Here is an 18,294-nt window from a genome sequence, read left to right as displayed (position 1 = left end):
TTTTCATTTTGTTTCCAAATATTGAAAATAGATTTTTAAAACACAGGATTGAAGTTTGGGGGTCCCCAAGACCATCCTCAGGTTCAGTAATTAACTAGAAATACTCAAAACTTAAAGTTGTTACACTCATCATTACTGTTTATTATAGCAAAAGAATACGGATTAAAATCAGCAACAGGAAAAAGCGCACAGGGAGAGTTCCAGGCACGAGATTCCAACTGTCCTCTCCCAGTGGTGTTGTATGAATAGCACTTACTTCTTCTAGCAAGGATGTGTGGCAACACACATAGAGTATTGCAAAACAGGGAAGCCCCCCTGAACCTTGGTGTCCAGGATCTTTATTGGGGGTCGGTCACATAGACATGGCTGATCACCTCTGTGATGTCCATATCCTCCAGAGATCAAGTTGGATTGGCACCACATGGCCAAGGCCCATGCCCTAAATTCCATTGTGAGCATAAACTGTCTGGTGTAGCCCAAGGTTCCCAGGCAAACAGAGACATTCTTACAGGCGGGACATTCCAAAGGGTTAGCCGTTTACTTCGAAGGAGCTGGGCAAGAGCCAAACATATCTTTGGGTAAGGTTAATCCTTTACTGAACAAGGGTCTGTGTGGGACTCAGTGAAGCTGCAGAGGCCCAAATACTCAGGAAGCAAAGGCAAAACGAGGGCTTTACCAGGTCCACAGAAGGTCAATCTCCGAACTGCTGAGAGCATTTCAGAATTCAAGTCACAAGAATGTCTTTGAGGGTGTGTCTATGTGTAGATACCAGTGTGTGTGGCAGTGTGTGTGTGTGTGTGTAGTGTGTGTACGCACACAGGTGTATGGTGACAGTGGCCTGATAGGAGCCCCAGAGAACTGTGGCAGCTGGGCAGATGCTGTGTTGACCATGAAGGAAGCATCTGTGCACATCCCAGAGGTGGAAGCAATGCATCGCAAATGAGCATTTCTTTCCACATGGGCCAACTGGCTTTAGAGGCACCTTGTCACTGTCAGCATGAGTCACACATGGAGGCTGAGGGCCAAATTAAATCCATGAACGTAAAAGCAGGCATTCACTGAATCTGAGCTTTAAATAAGAAGACAGCCTCATCTGGGGGAGAGAGTGAACCAGGAAATTACATGGCTACAAGGAGAAACAGGCTCCCGCCTGTGCCAGACGGAGGTGGTGGGTACAAAGGATTGGAGAAGTGGTCTTGCCTGGTTCTCCCTGGCTGCTGGATTCCATTTAGCTATCGAGTCTCCAAGGTCACAGTTCACGCTGCCCACAGGGGCCAGTTACCCTTCCTGCACACCAGGTATAGGGGTGTTTGCTTAGAATTAGAGAACATTTGAAAAATATATACAATGCCTTGGTGGCCCCCAGGAACTAGTAAGTTTGTCTTGCAGATTTTGAAAATGTCCCTGGATTACTTGGATGCCTGTGGACAGGGTGGCCTGGGGGAAGTAGCAAGCAATGAGGCTGGAAAGCTAAATACAGGCCTGTTTTTTTTTATGGTCTTGGATGCCAGGCTAAGGAGTTTGAACCTTATCTTCCAATAATTCAAGTCTTTAGCTGGTAAGCTGCAGGCTGAGATTTGCACATTGGAAAGACAACTTCATCAGCCACCTGTAGAATAAAAGGGAAAGGGTGACCTGAGGGCTGGAGGGGCTAGGAGTCCATTGCAGTAACGCCAGGTGCGAGGGATAAAGGAGATGCAGGATTCATTCACAAGAGCGGTTTTAGAGCTGAAATCAGCAGGATTGATCTGGTTGATGGGCAGTGATAAAGCGTCTTAATTTAGTGCTGGGGAGGAAGGTGGGTATGCGATGGTTCTATTAACAGAAATCGGGAACCAAAGGGAGGGAGCGTTTTGGGGAGATGGTGATAAAGCCACCACTGAAAGGCTGTGTGACATCGCCATAGAGGCGGCTACTGGCATCCTGGATCTGAGGAAAGTCAGGGCTGGAGGTACAGATTTGTGAGTATCACAGGTAACATCTGAAGTTAGGGACAGGCTATTCATCAATGTGCCTATAAACATAGGCAGAGAATGAAAGAATTCAGAAATTCCGAGAGGACCCCACTGTGAATGTGTGGCCTTTCAAGGCTTGAGGTCCCCTTCCCATATGACAGTGTCCTCTGCCTCCGAGAGCCCCCTGATGGTGAAGGCCTTCTGAACCCCCTCCTTCCTGTTGTCCCCTTTCACAGTGTGCAGCACGCTCCAGGGAGCCACACCGTATCCCCACCATGCTTAGATGGCCACTGTGGCTGGGAAGGCGCCTGGGAGTCAGGGAAAGGCTCTTAGCATTTTAGGCGTTGGAACTAGAGAGGGCCCAGATTACAGATGAGAAGATTGAGACACAGGGAGGAGAGTGCTTGGCCAAGGCCGCCAAACCAGTGTCTGGCACTCCCAGGGGGAGGCCCTGCTAAGCTCCCGATTCCCTGCCTGGCCTGGGACATGGCTCACTGAGAGCAGGTCTATCGTCTGACAGGACTACACGCGGGTGGTGTGTCCTGTGATTGACATCATCCACCTGGACACCTTCAACTACATCGAGTCTGCCTCGGAGCTCAGAGGGGGTGAGTGGGGCTGACGCCTTCTCCCCGCGAGGACTTCCTTTCCCTCCTACTCATTGATGTCCAGGGAGAAAGGAAGGGAGAGTCTCCTAGTGGTTTGTCTGCATCCCAGAATGTTAGTAGCTCCAGTGGGGCCCTTTACCACTGTGAATGGAAGGGCTGGGGGAGTGGGCAGGTCATTCCCAGCCCCCAGAGCTCTGGCTCCAGCACAGCGTTCACTCCAGGGCCTGAGACTGGGAGGGAAGCGAGGTCCCCTGGCTGCCTGGGTCCTGAATTGTTCTGGAACCTCTGTGAGCGCCACTCTGTCCTGGAGGCCCACCACAGCTCTCTGTCCAGACCTCGTGCTGGACAGTTCCCCACCCCAAGACCAATTTCAGGTCATTCAGCCCCTCACAAACCTGCTTGCACCTTCCACGGCTCCTGGCCAAGGGCCACATTCCATAACTGTCCGTCTCGTCTTCCCTGTCACATACACTTTATCCTCTACCCTTTATTCCTAGTGGCACCCAGCAGAGAGGGCTCAGCCATGCAGTAGAGGGTAGAGAAAAAGAAGGAAGCTGTGAAAGGGTAATTAGGCAAGACATCTCTGTTGCTGACCAGCCTGGGTGAGACTTGTCCTTGGGACAACTTCCCTGGGAAACTTCTAGAAAAGGAACAGAATGAACTTGTCATGAACTTCTAAAAAGGGATAGAATGAGCAAGCTCTGCAGGTACATCTGAGAGGCCAAAGCAACGGAGTGTGTGCTATGTTTTAGGGTTTGACTGGAGCCTCCACTTCCAATGGGAGCAGCTCTCCCCTGATCAGAAAGCTCGGCGCCTGGACCCCGCTGAGCCCATTAGGTAAGTCTGGGCGGGAGTGGGGTGGGCAGCTTCGATCCCACTTGGTCCTTCCCGCTGTCACATGGTGTAGGGAGGCGTGCCTCATTACATGCTCGAAAGGTTGGACCAAGACCAAGAGAGCCCTGTGCCAGGCTCGTGCCACTTTTGCTCTCATTGTAGGAGGTTTCTGTCATCATGGAGACTTCTCCTGAGGGCTAGGGGTCTGGTGGAGCCCTGCGCTGAGGAATTGCCCAGTGTTGTCCACCCACACACATGCCATGATGTACTTACTCTTTCTGCTAAACATTGGAAGGTCCCGTTGGAACCTCTGACAAGAAAGAAGATGGTCCCTTAGGGCTGGGAGCAGAGCCCCCAGGTCTTGAGTGTCAGGATATAGTCCAGGAAGCTTGAGTCAGCCATTGCAGTAAGTGGAGGTTGATATCAAGGCTAGGCCACGCTACTTAGTAACAAACACACCTGCCCTGTTCTGTGTAAGAACGTGACGGTGGTATCATTTCTGGGCTGCTTTTGCCGGGCTATAGATGGCTTTGTCCTGATCTACATTCTCTCTTTCACTCCTGTTGTGACCACCCTAATGACGTCATTTTAACTTGATTACCTCTGTAAAGACCCTCTGTAAATAAGGTCACATTCTGAGGTCCTGGGGTTAGGACCCCTACATCTTATAACAGAGGGGTAAAGAGAGGAAAAGGGGAGAGAGGGCCCAGTCTCAAAACATGGATGTGCTGTTAGCATGTGCTGCTTCAGCTCTTCTCTCCCCCCACAAAGGTGTGCTAGTGAGTGAATTAGCCTGTCTTCAAGGTCAGGGGATTTACAATCAAAGGGAAAAACCCTGGAGCATATTTGTGTTTTAGGTAAGTTGGAAAATGTATTGGCCTTTCTGAAGAGGAACAGAAGTGGTAAGAAAATAGCCTTGAGTTCTGGACCACCAGGGCTAAAGAATGTGACAGTGCCCCCCCTCCCATAACCCATCCTCCCTCTTCTTCCAAACACGCAGGACTCCAATCATAGCTGGAGGGCTCTTCGTGATGGACAAATCCTGGTTTGATTACCTGGGGAAATATGACGTGGACATGGACATCTGGGGTGGGGAGAACTTCGGTGAGTTACTGTTGCTGCCTCCTGGGGCTGAGGTGGGGATCTCTGTGTCCTTGGACCACAGGTACCTGTGGAGAGGGCCAAGGAGTGGGGACTAAGTCACTGCTTCCAGGTAAGGCTGGGGGGACCCCAGAGGACCGGTTGCTGGGAGGATGGAGGCAACCAGGGAATTGCACCATGGGACCAAGTGGATGCTGAGGACTAGGCCGTCCTCTTAGGGGGAAGTTGGGATATAAAAGCCAGGAAGTCCAAGGGCCAGGACTGAGCTAGGCGTGAGCTAGGCGTGAGCTAGGAGCACTGAACTTGGAAATTTGGAGTTGCAATGAGACGGGATAAGGAGAGTGAGGAGCAGGATTAACTGTGACCCTGGTAACATCTGGATCACATCTGCTGGCTGCTCTGCATATAGCACTCAGCTCTGGGTTAAAGATGGGGGTCTGCGGGTGACTGTTACAGAAACCCTGGGGCGTCTTGCCCTTGTCTTTTAGTGCAGAGAAAAGGGTGGAGGTGGAAGTGGCTGGGTAACAAGTTTTGAAACTGTACAGACAGAGGGGCCAGGTGCGGCCGCCGTGGTGTAAGGCTACAGTTTGCAGGAAGAGCAGTCAGAGACTCATTCCATCTGGCTGACAACAGTGAGTGACCCTCCAGTTTCCTTGTGTATTAAAAGCGTAACGTGGGTCCTAGATACAGAGAACAAACTGATGATTGATAGATGGGAGGGGTGTTGAGGAGATGGGGGAGTCAGGTGAAGGGATTAGGAAGTACAAATTGGTAGTCACAGAATAGTCACGGAAATGTCCAATACAGGATGGGGAATATAACCAATTATGTTGTAAAGAGTATGTAGGCTGTCAGATGGGTACTGGACTCGTAGGGGTATCACTTCATAGATTATATAAATGCCTAACCATTGTGCTGTACATCTGAAACTAATATAAAATAATAGTGAATGCCAAATATATATTTATACACATTTATATATACACATATATATGTGTCATGGGATGTAAAGTACGGCATAGGAAATAGAGTCCATGGTATTATAATAGCTAGTGTGATGTCAGATGGGTAGTAGACTTGGTGGGGTTATCACTTTGTGAAGCATATAAATGTCTAATCGTTATGTGGTTTTGTACCCCTGAAACTAATTTTAAAAAGCGTGATGTGGGGATGCTTCTTGAGGTCGTTGGGAAAATCCATTCAGTTGAGTCTGTTCAAGTCCCGGCATCCTATAAGCACAAAAGATGTTAGCTTTCCTTCCATCCTTCCAGCAGGTGAGACCTCAGAAATGACTAGAGTGTTAGCTGCGGTTTGGGTCTGATTTACTCACATCGGTCTCCTGTGCTTAACATAGTACCTGCCACAAAAGAGGCTTCAGTGAAACTCTGTGGAAGACGCCACAGTTAAGAAAGGGGACGAGTCCCAGAGTGTCGGGGCCCTGTGCCCTCTTGGAACCAGGGAGCGTGTGTGGCCAGAAGAATGATCCATGGGACTCATCCTGGTTTAGCAGTAATCCCATGCATTGTCCTCTGCCATTGTTTTCTCCTGTCCCTGCCTCAGGAGTGTTTTATGGCTTCTTCCTCAGTCACTAAGAGTTATTTCCCGGAAATTTATGGCCGCTGGCCTGACCCACAGCATCTGTTCTCCCAAACTGGACAGTGTAGAGAAATATATCACAGAAGTCTGTCTCCTGACACGTGGGGCTGGAGTAGAAGCTCTGCAAACAAAGCAAAAAACCCCAACACCCACGGACCACACTGACTCCCCCTTCCTGGACCCAGTCCTGGACCGGGAAGGGGTCTTTGGTGGGGGTTTGAGGTCAGGTCTGCCTGCACCACCCCAGGAGGACTTAGCACCAGGTATGTTCTTGGAGTTCTCAATGAGGATAAGATTTCCCTTTTTCCGGGCAGAGACAGTCAGATGTCGCGATGATCACAGCAGCTTTTCATGATCCTTAGTGACGGCTCTACCCTTTCTTTCCAGCCACCGAGTGAATCCTTTCTGCAACACTTTTGGTAGAGAGCAGCCATCCAGTCTCTGCTCAGATGCTACTTATGATGATGAATTTGCTGGTTCACAATTCAGCATGTTCTGTTGTTGAGAATTTTTGTGTTGACGTGTTAGAAAATTCTTCTAGGTCAAAGCCCATCTCCCTCCAGCTTCTGTCTGTCGGGTCTTTGTTGTGCCCTCTTGAACCTTACAAAGTATGTTCCTTCTTCCACGGGGCCGCCACATTGGGACTCAGGCAGCATGTTATTTTTAATGATGGCACATTCTGACCCAAGCTCCCAGTACCTTCTCTTTCTAGCAATGTTGACACACATCTGCTCAAATCAAGTGGCAATCTCATCTAGTCGGCTTCCATCGGAGTCGGTTGGTATCAGCAAGCGCTGATTGAATAGGGAAGTAGGGAGGGGCTTCTGCGGAGTTTTGGTTGAGACATTTTATAGTCCATCACAAAATTTTTTAAACCACACACACACACACACACACACACACACACACAATGCTGCAGACAGCTATCACAGGAAACATATGGTTTTCTCCCATCCCAACACCAGCTCCCAGCACTTTGAAAGCCATGTCTGGATTTTTTTTTTTCCTTAGCATTTTATATACCAGAAAATGCAGGCTTTTCCAATGGTGGATATATCATGTGGATAGCCATCGGTTCTGCGGGCGAGGCTAGTTAGGCACCTGAGTACATGAAGGTGGGAATTTGGAAGTCTCCATGTAGGATGGGGTGATCAGAGGTTTGATGGGGTTGGAGAGTGATGGATGCTCCTGCTGCAAAGGAGAGATGATGCAGAGCTGGGGAAGGAAGGTGCATGTCAGAGAGAAGGAGTTTCTACTCCAGGGTGTGGCAAGAGGGGCCTCCCCATGCCCCGACTCACCAAGTCCTAAAGATCTGCAACCTTCAGCATTGCTCACATCCATTCCCCCCCTCTTCGTCTCCAATACTCTCCACCACTATTCTACTTCCCCCAAACCCATCCTCCCACACTCCTGTCAAAGTGCTGTCTCTGAAATGCAGATCTCTCCCTCCCTCCCAGGCCTGCCAGCCACCAGTGGCTCCTCCTTGTTCTAAGGATGAGGCCTACACCCCTCAGCTGGCCCCTTCCTTGGCCTTGCCCACCTCTCCAGCCTTCGGTCTGGAGGCGCTGCCCAGACATGCCCAGACTCCAACGACCTAGCCCCAATTCTCCACCACGCTGAGGAACACAACTCTGAGGCCGACTCCCCCAGGACTTGGACGCCTTCCCTGCCTCCTCTCTCCCTTCCCTTCCCTTACTCTGTGCCCCTCAGCACCCTGCTTCCCTCTTCACTCTGGCCCTGAACCCTCTCACGTATTTGTGTGTTTATTCATCTGTGCCTGCCGCCTGCTTCCTGCTAAACCTGGATCAAGGCAAGAACAGTCATCCAACTTCTCGTCCTCCAGGCCTGGGACGGTGGAAACTGCTCTCTAATTGTGTGTTCAAAAGCAAGGGACTGACTAGGAAAGGGAGTGAGGACAGGAAGGGCAACATCTCTCCAAGCTATGAGACTCCACTTAAAGCAGGTCCCATTGCACGAAATGGAGCCCACGGAGAAAAATAACAACAGCAGTTCTTTCCTTTCCAAGAAATGGGATTTCTGTGTGTTCCAGACATGTTTGTCTATTTTGCATTGATTGTACTTCACAGCATACACATCCATGAGATTATGGGAAAAGGCTCTGGCCAGGGTAATCACGACGGTCCGCAGTGGCTGCTGCCCTTGCCCGCCCCTTCTCACTCTCATCTGCTGGAAGCAGCCTCAGCTGCCTGGTGAAAGCCCACCCCCCACGCACTCCACCACCTGACCCTGGTATCATCATACCTACAAATGTTTCTAACAGGAGCTGAATAGTTTTGATAATTACATCTGCAGTTCAGCAGAGGAATAGGCTTTAGAGAAATGTGGCTTTTAGCCTTTTTTTTTTTTTTAGAAGTGGTTTTGCATTAAAATTGCATACTCCAACTCCAATTTGCATAACACAGGACACCTAATATATCTGATACATCTACTCAACTTCCAGCTGCATCTCACTTTTAGCTTTTGGTCTTTAGAGATAAATGGAAGCTGTTGCCCAGTAAAAAGTGTGCACATGCCCGTGTGTGTGTGTGTGTGTGTGTGTGTGTGTACGCCCGTGCACACACACGCATGTACACATTTCCAAAAAAGGAGGCTTTATCACATATATGAAGGGTGAGCATGGGAATCCTGGGTTTAGAATGGGGGATTTCTAAAGCATAGCAAATACAAAAAAAGACAGTGCTGAGAAAAGAGATGAGGTGGGGCTCAGACAGCCGCCACCAGCACCAGCCACCATCCCCCATCCCCAGAATGTTACTCAGGGACATCAGGCTATGTCCGGCTTGGCACAGGCACACATGTCTGTGAACGTGGGCTATGGAATCAGGCCCAAGTTTGAATCCTGTACTCATTACTCGTTGTGTGTCCTTGGAATAGTTACTTCATGTCCCTGAACCTGTATCCAAGTTTTTAAAGTGATTCCTGTGGTAGGGAAATGGTTCCCCCATAAGATATCCACTCCTAATCCCTGTGTTAAAGAAAAACATTAATCTGAGACTTGTTAAAATGGTAAGGAAGACTTCATTCATGACTATTGCCATAGGTATCAAGACTACAGCAATAGAGGAGGGAGATGGGGCTCAACTCCAAATATAACAAGAGCAAGTGGGGATTTAGAGTCAAGGAGCAGGGGAGGGTGTGGGTGGATAGAAATTATTAACAGGGAACATCAGGGGTGGAGGGATTCATGCTAATGTGACCTCCGGCTTCTTGCCAAGGTACTTAGATATCAAGGGTGGGGGATTCTCTCTAAAGCGGCTTAGCAGAATTCTTGCTGCCACTGGGTAATGTAGGCCCAACAAGGACAGAAGCCCAGGTCAAGACTTGGTCGAGAAGAGGGAGCCTGACCAACATTTGGTCAGACACCTTCTTGTCACGTAGAACTTGTCAGGGTGATACCTTACATGGCAGAAGGGACTTTGCAGATATAATCCAGGAAGTTGGGAGGTGATTCTGGATTATCTAGGGGCCCAGTCTGGTCACATAGCCCATTTAAAAGCAAGGAACTTTCTCTGGCTGGAGACAGAAGACATGAAAAAGAAGGAGAAGTCAGAGAGATTGGCAGCCCAGAGGGACTGGGCTGGCTGCTGCTGGTTTGGAGAGGGCAGCATGGAAGTAGCTGAGGGAGGTTCCTGGCCTACAGCCAGCGAGGAAAAGGGACCCTCAGCCCCAGAACCGTGAGGAGCTCAGTTCTGCAAACAACCTCAGTGAGCTCATAAGCAGATTCTTCTTCAGAGCCCCCAGAAAGGAACAGATCCTGCTCACACGTTGATTTTGGCCTCGGAGGCTCTCAGCTGAGGCCCGACCAAATGCACATACCAGGTTAGTGTGGTAATTTGTTACGGCAGCAATAGAAACAATTATACCGCCCTATCACGGGGCTGCTGTGAAGATTAATTAGATAACGTGCAGTGCCTCTGCTTCCCCTTCAGGCTTCATGGGAGCAACATTTGTTAGAGGAGCATTGTGTCAGACCTGCTAGAATAGTTTATCCCTTCAGCTTTCTCTTTCTGCCTCGCCCTTTCCATGCGTGGTGGCTCAAGATGAGGGAAATGGCCTCGTCTGAGAAGCATCCAAGTCTGAGGAAAAGTCATCTTTTCCCCACGATGGAGAGTAAAGTGAAAGCAGGCCACTGCTCTGTTCCTTGTCTGGGCTGCTTGCTTAAGTCCCCAGCCCAGGTGAGACCCCTAGAGACCATCCTTTTCCATTGGGAATATGCTAAGATAAAGGGTGCCACCATGGTATTCACAATTACATGGCCCTTGGTGGTCACGGTGTGACTGTGGTTACTACTTGTTTAAAAGTTGGGGACCTGGATGTAGCCATGATCGTCCCAGATTCAAGGTTGTCTTTTGTGGGTCGGTAAGATTAGCTCTACTTGAGTCCATGCACTCATTAAAAAATAATAACAGCTTTCTGCCTCGGGAGTCCTTGAGAACGTAAAGACTATCGAAAGGAAAGGTCCCTGTCACCGCATTTATGTGTGGACTTATGAGTGAAAATAGCAAGGTGACTCTCTCTTTCTGCCCACCACTTTCCACTCTATTCCCTTTGTTCTCAATAGATTTCAATCTGACCAAGGGTAAACTGGATAATGTCACTATGTGTACAATAGACGCCTATAGACAATATATGCGACTTCATTTAAAACAGAGGGCATTGCATTGAGTGGAGCCCATTCGAATGCTCCTTTTGCCTTTGCACAGAATCCAGGCTATAAAATGAAATTAGAACCTTGACCAATGGCCTACCAGTGGTATGTGAATAGCTGTGGGTTTAGTCTCTAGGGAGAAAGCTGTCCCTTTCCCCCTGAATTCCTGTCCACCATCGTGGGCGTGTCAGATAGACGTTGGTTCTGGTGAAGGGTGCACAGCTTCTAAGCACTCGTAAAGCAACTGATGGATTGATGGGGAGATAGAAAGAGGTAAAAACGAAGGGTGGAAAGGACAATTTGCTCTCAAATATTAATCTGAAGTTTAAAGAAAATCAGAAGATAATAGTGCCCCTAATAAAGACGGGATAATTACACATCTCCCCACTTGGAATTCAAAGGGCCAGGGAGATTATGTGGGTGCTGATTCGCCCAGAACCCCCTACAAACTCCCTTCATCGTCTTTTTTTTTTTTTCCCCTCCTACATTGTCATTTTGCTCCGTCCTCCTTCATGTAAGAAAGTGATGACTTGGCAGGACCTGCAGATTTGGAGAGTGAGGATTAGGTCTGTGCCTGGAGGGCCCCCTGCCTCCCACCTCGATCTGCAGCAATTCTGATGTCTGAGCCCCCACTGCCTGGGGCCACAGAATGACAAGTCTTTCCCAGAAGCTTCAGCGGATATCTGTGAATCACTGGGCCTGGCTTGTAGTCCTGGGAGGATACACATCGTTTTCTTGAAGGCAGTGATGCCAATAAGGGTAGGGCAAATCTATGTCCTAGGTTTTAAATACTCTACACTACGGAATCATTACGCTAATCTGGACACTCCGAGTTGCATCACCCAGACTGCCCCGACTCGGACAGCAGCGCAGCCATGCACTTTAGGTCACATGTCTTACATCATCTCAGTGACAGCGACCTGGATTCCAGAGGAGAGAAGCTATTACACAGCTAATGGCTGTAGAATCCTATGGGCGGCATCGGTTGACCTGGAGGAAAACTAAGACACATTCGTCAAGAGTGGAGGAATGACTGCATGAGGCAGAAATGTGACTACTGATTGTAGATCTGTCTCTCTTGTTAGTTTGTGAGCATGTTAAAGTCAGTATCTTTGTATCCACAACTGTATTGGCTGATGGGGGTGTTCAGTACTGAGGGAGAGTGGAATCAGGGAAGAGCATGAGTTTTGGAGTTGGGGAGATGTGTTTCGGTTCCCAGCTACCTGCTGTCCATTGCCCTGTCAGAACTATTTCTGCATCATGAAAGAAGAATATGCACAACCATGAGTGAGAGTGTTGGGATGACTAATAAGCTGCCACCTGAGGGAGGACCGAACAAAGTCCAGCCCAGAGGTAAAGGAAGGGGTCATTTTCCTCCCATGGCTCATGCCTGCAGAACTCACATACTCGGAAGCTTTAGGCTAAAGCACCAGACACAGGAAATGAGGAAGAGAAGTGGTGTCCGAGGTGGAAGAGAGGAGGCCGGCTGTGAGAGCGTGCTGACAGGGTAGAAGACACACGGCATCTGGTGGTGTCCTGAGCACCACGACAGAGTGTCAGGCAGCCACTGGATGCTGGTGCTGGAGCCCAGAGTAGACTGGGGCTGGCGGGATGGAGGTGAGTCCTCAGTATCGAGGGAACGTTGGATTCAGATGAGGAAGCAGCGTCAAAAAGACAATCAGAGACAGAGCCTTGGAGTGAAGAATGCCAGGAGAGCAGAAGGAATGTCGAGAAGACCCGAGTCAAGTGACAGTATTTTCCAAGGTGTGGACCTATGCATGACTGTGGCAGAGGGGAGGGGAGTCAGAAAAGAAACATGCTGGGCAAAAGGAACACAGGAAAAGAAGCAGGTTGCAGGGGTGTCTGGGGGGGAGGGGCGTGAAGGGGGGTTGAGGCATAATTTGGAGGGAGGGGTTCACTTTGCAAATGAAGAGGGGCATATGTCTCATTTGAATACATGGAAAGGATGAGACCATAGCTGAAATGTATGCATATATTTGGAAGAAAGCTGGCACAAAATTTGTAGGTTATATCTAGTAAGTAAGTCTTCCATCTCTAGTTTTGAGGGATTAGAGTGTGTTCCTTTTTTAGGAACAAGAGCAGACCCTGTCTTGAGATCCTGGAGAGCACAGTAGACCTCAGGCCTGTTAAGAAGACATCCGGAAACTAAATTCACACATGTACTAACATAATTCTCTGGACTGACTCCTTCAGCCCCTCAGTGCACTCACTGCAAGGCGAAGAGGTGGTTGTTGGCCATCGGCTAAGCTCACTCATTGCTCCATATCTCCTGCAAACACCAGCCTGGGGCACACGGTTCTAGCAGTGCCACCGCCAAACACCAGATCGCTGTGAACCGTGGACCTTGATGGAAAATCAAAATCTGAAATGTTAAGTGCATGAATTTCAAGTGCCTCCTGTGGCAGAAGAAGGAAGTCGGAAGTGGGCATAGGTGGGCGATGCCATTGGTGTCCATGTTTTAAAGAGACTGGCTTCCGAGGAACATCTCGTCGTAATTGTCCCTGATCTTTCCATCACACTTCGAGTTTTCAGTTATTCTCAAATTTTGATTTCCTGTCAACAACAATCCTGTGGAGTATTTTTATGATGTTTGTTTGACATATGAGGAGACCCAGCCTTAGCAAGGCCAAGCATGGCTTCCCACGGATACTGCAGACCCGGAGCGGCTGACCCCAGAGCCAAGCTCTTCCCATGTCTCTCCCCACCCCATGTTCTTTCCATCATTCGGTAGCAACCACGAGACGTTCTTTCTTCATCCTGGTAGTCACATTGTTCGCACTCTGAGGGAACTCCTGAGACTGAACTATAGCCTGTCCTGGACAGCACCTGGACAGGTAGAGGGGCAGGTGTGGAGAAGGTGGCAACAGCGGGCTTGGGGTCAAGGAAGCTTTGCCTGCAGCTCTGGCTTTTCCAGGGACACATGGCAGAAGACAATGGGGGACAGACAGGTAAAGGGTGGCTGAGGACTGGTGAGTGAGAGCAGGTTAGGATCAGGATGAAGAAGAGGTCCAGGTACCTGCTTAGGGAGTTGGAATGAAGGGAGCTAGAAGGTAGGAAGTGGGAGGGACAGCAGATGAGAGAGAGGACACATGGGGAAGAGACTGAGGGAGGTGGAACCCAACATGCTGGAGAGAGTGAAGGACACGTGTGGTGGGAAAGCAGTGGAATACTTGCATCTTCATTCCCTTTCCTGGGCACCCAGCCTGCTGTCACACGGCCCCTCCAGGGGGAGTCACTCACAGGCATGGATTTTTCCTGAGCCAGCCTGTCCTCCTTACACTTGAGCTGGACTGCAGAAACATGGGCTGGGCAGGAACTCCCAGATGGGAAGCTGGCTTTTCCCTCCCATGGCATATACCCCGTGGGGTACAGGGAGGCAGCCTGCCCTGGGTGCCATCAGTAAGGGGTTGCACTGTCTGGAGAAGTTAAAAGCAGTAATAAAACTGCCTAACAGTTTTATTATCACTGTGCCCTGGCAATTCTGAACAATGGAGCCACCTTGGTGTGCCACTGCTGCCTTCTGGGGCAGAAACACTGCTCCAAGTCTGCTAGCAAGCAGCCCCAGGGAGAAATGCATGCACCAGCCTAATCCTTGGGCCTCTGCTTACCCCACCCCTCCCACCTCCATGGGGTCCCTGCAGCAGCAGCAGCCTCCAACCATAAAGAAATGGGTATGTATGCAAAATCTCCACCCAGGGAGGCACCCCCAGCAACAGCTTTGAAGCTTCTGGCACATTCTTTCTGCTCCCAGCTGTCCAGGAGGGCTACGTATGATCCAGGTGCCCCTGCAGAGTGATAGAATTGCAGTCTGGGTATTGGGCGGTGCTCTCCTGCACACGTAGTCCAGGGGCATCCTGGAACTGGTCATCTCTGTTGCATCCCAGCCATGTGGTCTGCTCGCCTGTCAGACTGTGAAACTCACTAACTCCATGACAGCCACTTCCGTCTGAAACTTGACGGTCCACAAATCCTCCCATATTTTCAAATGGGAATTCTTTCTTCTTGGTCCCAGTTCTAAGCCTCTGGACTCCCCTGAGCCACTGTGGTGTCTTCCACACTGAAACCTCCCATGTGTTCAAAAACAATGCTCTCATGGCCCCAAGCCTTCTCCTTCCAGGCTCAGGCATCGCAGCTGGTCCTCCATACGTTCTATGTGCGGATTCAGATATGTGCTCCTCCTCTGTGCAGGCCCCTCTTCCCATGTGAAATCATACCACCCTCTCAGGTGTGCATTATTATCATCCCTGTTTGCAGATGGGGAAACTGAGGTTGCCCAGCCAGTGGCGTGCATAGTCTGGCTGTTGACTCAGCTCTTCACCCTGCACCCAAGGCTGGGTGCAGTGGGCCCTCACTGCTGCCTTGGACCTGGGGTTCCCTGGTGCCTCACAGCTGCCATCCTCTGACCACCTCCTGTCCGGGGGCAGAGCCATGATGGGGCGCATGGCTGTCTTGCAGAAATCTCCTTCAGAGTGTGGATGTGTGGGGGCAGCCTAGAGATTGTCCCCTGCAGCCGAGTGGGCCATGTCTTCCGGAAGAAGCACCCATATGTTTTCCCGGATGGAAACGCCAACACGTATATAAAGTAAGTGTTCGTCCCAGGGGCTCCATGCGGAGGGCAGTGGCAGAGGGCTGCAGGTATCTCTGGTTCTCTGGTAGGTTGCCTGAGTCTTCTGGGTGGACAGGAGCCATGTGTCACACGCTCCAGGCCTCTGCTTAAGCAGGGAGGTCAGGCCTGACCATCCAGCATTAGGCAGGCCCCCAGGCTGGACAAGGCCCTGCATGAGCACTTGGGGGCTTTAAGTCACTGGGCGGTGCCATCCTACAGGTCTCAAGGCTCTGGCTATTTGGGGTTGTTTGGGATCGGGGAAGGGAAGTTGTTTTATGCCCCTAAGTTCTAGAAGATCCACTGCTCCCACCTTCAGGCTGGGTCACCAGGGAAAAGGTCCTTGGGAAGTTTCAGGAATGGGGAGGCACAGTGCAAAGAGGCACATGCCTGCTCCATGGCCTGGCGGGTGCACAGAAGGAGTCCAGGCTGAAGCAGGCCCGGGACCTGGGCTCCCCTCCTGCCCAGGGCAAGGACCAAGATTCCAGGGACTCAGTGACCCAGGGGAGCACACGTGCCTGTGCCTCCCCCCTCCAGATACCCTTTGCTCAATCTCTTCTCTTGCAACCTTTCTCTTTTCCTTTAAAAATAATTCATGTACATTCCTTTTTCCCTTTTTGTCACTGTTCCTCTAGCAACTTCTCTCCTTTTCCCGAGTCCTCTTGTCTTTTTCTCATTTGAAAGTTTCACTCACCCATTTATTCCCACCTTTCCTTTTTTTTCTCCTGTTATTTGGTCCATTTGGAGGAGGGAATTGCTAAGCACCTCGTTTGTTTTTTTTCTTCCTTTGGGGTGTCACTTTCCTCCTCTGTGTTCTTCTGTACTCAGTTTTTCACACGTCTAAACAGGTAAGGTCACATCCTGACATAGCAGTCTGGGAGGAGGTACAGGTTTGAGCCATGGGAAAGTTAACACCTGTCCTGAAAAGTGGTGGGCAAGAGTGGGGCAATGAGAAACCCAGCAGGCAGGAACAAAGGGGGAACAAAGGTAGGGCTGCTTCAGCGCTCAGGTTTTTAAAGGGCAAGGTGAGCTGGGGACATCTGGTGTAGGAAAGCTGTGTGGCTGTGCTGTAGAAGGGGGCCAGCCTGGGAATAAGGGGGCAGAGCCTTGGCCTCCAGAACATTCATTGTCCTTGAGACTGGGCCCTGGCCAGTGCGCATCCTGCATGCCACCAGTGAGTCATTGAATAGTTAGAGAAATGTGGTGCAGCTGTCTCCTATGCAGCTTCCAGTTTGTGATGGGTCCGCCAGTGGAAGGGCCAGCAAGGTAATAACTGCCATCAGTCCCCCAGGAACTGGGCTGCATATGTATAACTCATTTCAGGTCCACCAGCTTGGAAGGGCTTGCCATGCCCTTCTATCAAATGGCTGGAGGAGCACACTATCTTTAGTGAGACCCTGAGTTCACGTCCAAGGGCCTCAGCATAGTCTGCTCCCACACTGCACCTGGCTCCTGGCTGTTTTCCAATATATTATTTCTCTATTCTGGGGCTCTTCCTGCTGTCTCTGCCTCCCTGACTGCTGAATCAGTGACAATCTCAGTGTCTACCTTTTTTCTGCAACCTTTGGGGTCAGACTCAGAGCAAATACCTGACTGGAAAAAAAAAAAAAATACAAAACTTAAGTGTGGCTAAACGTCTAACAGAGATGGCTTGATTACTGAATTCTGTCCACCTGCTCCAAGCTAGTTGCTTGGGCTACTGGAAAACCGTGTGTGATTGGCTTTCCTCTTGGAGAGCTGGGACCTCATCCTGTTGCTGTGTAAAGGGGAACCACCTGGAGCAGGAGCCCGTGGACGGCCTGAGGCAAGATGGCGAACGTAGGCCTTGCTCTCTCCTCTTGGTTCCTGGCACCATATGGATGCCCCAGGCTCTCCTGGCACTTTTCTCCCCGTGATTTCTTCCTTTCTTTTTTTTGAGAGTCACAGAAGTTCAATTTCTGGGTAATTTTTCTGGTGCGTACCTTTTGGGGAAGAGTTTGTCATTACTACTAAAATCCTGTGTCTTGGGGAAGGCGTCTTTGGAGATTGGGTGGGATTTGGTGGAGCTCAGCAGTATTACTGGGCCACCTGGTTAATGCTGCCAGCTAGCCCACTGGTGTGTATTTTAACTGGATATATCGCAGGTCCTCTTCGATAGCCCCTCGCTGAAACTCCCTTTTCCCCCTAGGAACACCAAGCGGACGGCTGAAGTGTGGATGGATGAATACAAGCAGTACTATTATGCTGCCCGGCCATTCGCCCTGGAGAGGCCCTTTGGAAAGTAAGTGACCCTGCCGGTTGATTTGTGCAGAAAGGCAAGGAAAGCCCCAGCTCACAGGCCCAAGGCAAAATGGTCCTGGCAGGCCTGTCCGCTTAGCTGGTCTCCTGAGCTGCTAAGCCCCTCCAAGCCCCAGGCTACAGCTGTTCTCCTTGCATGTCCCTCTTGCTCCTGCCCAGTTCTGGGCATGAAGGGCTTTAGGCAGCTCTTGTGGAATGATGATCTGGCAACCCAGACCACCAGCTCAATGGGTGGGGTTGTCCTTGTACAAGGGACCAATATTTCCAGTTTTTTACAAAGGTAGGAGGTGGAACTAAACAGCCTTAGTGCCTCCAGGTCTGACTGCCCTCCTCCTAGTTCTCAGTCACCCAGGTTTAAATTCTCCTTCCTACAAGGAACGTAACCATTTAAATGTCCCATACAGCAATGCTGCAGCTTCATGGGGGTAGAAGAGGACAGGGAAAAGAATTAAGTGCCAGATACCATTACAGAAGATACCTTATTAGTCCTCCCCAAGCTCTAAGATGTGGGTGTAATTACCCCTGTTTTACAGATGAGATGAGTGAGGCTTCTCCAGGTTAAGGTACTTGCCTGGATCATACCACTCTCAGAGGGGGATGAGGCTCAAACCTGTCTGATTCTAAAACTAT

General features: G+C 50.1%; 1 protein-coding gene across 4 annotated transcripts in view; it reads left to right on the top strand.

The window, feature by feature from the left end:
- GALNT14 (polypeptide N-acetylgalactosaminyltransferase 14) overlaps positions 1-18,294 on the top strand; it is a 187,531-nt gene that overhangs the window by 154,287 nt on the left and 14,950 nt on the right. For all 4 annotated transcript variants that reach the window (XM_074331853.1, XM_019735395.2, XM_019735396.2 and 1 more), the window contains 5 exons: positions 2,476-2,563; positions 3,316-3,400; positions 4,398-4,501; positions 15,240-15,366; positions 17,555-17,647. In XM_074331853.1, coding sequence (XP_074187954.1) covers positions 2,476-2,563; positions 3,316-3,400; positions 4,398-4,501; positions 15,240-15,366; positions 17,555-17,647 — 497 coding nt within the window. The remainder of the gene's footprint in view (positions 1-2,475; positions 2,564-3,315; positions 3,401-4,397; positions 4,502-15,239; positions 15,367-17,554; positions 17,648-18,294) is intronic.

The sequence above is a fragment of the Rhinolophus sinicus genome, linkage group LG05 (assembly GCF_036562045.2).
Source record: "Rhinolophus sinicus isolate RSC01 linkage group LG05, ASM3656204v1, whole genome shotgun sequence".
Lineage (NCBI taxonomy): Eukaryota > Metazoa > Chordata > Mammalia > Chiroptera > Rhinolophidae > Rhinolophus > Rhinolophus sinicus.
This window is presented reverse-complemented; position numbering and strand designations above follow the sequence as displayed.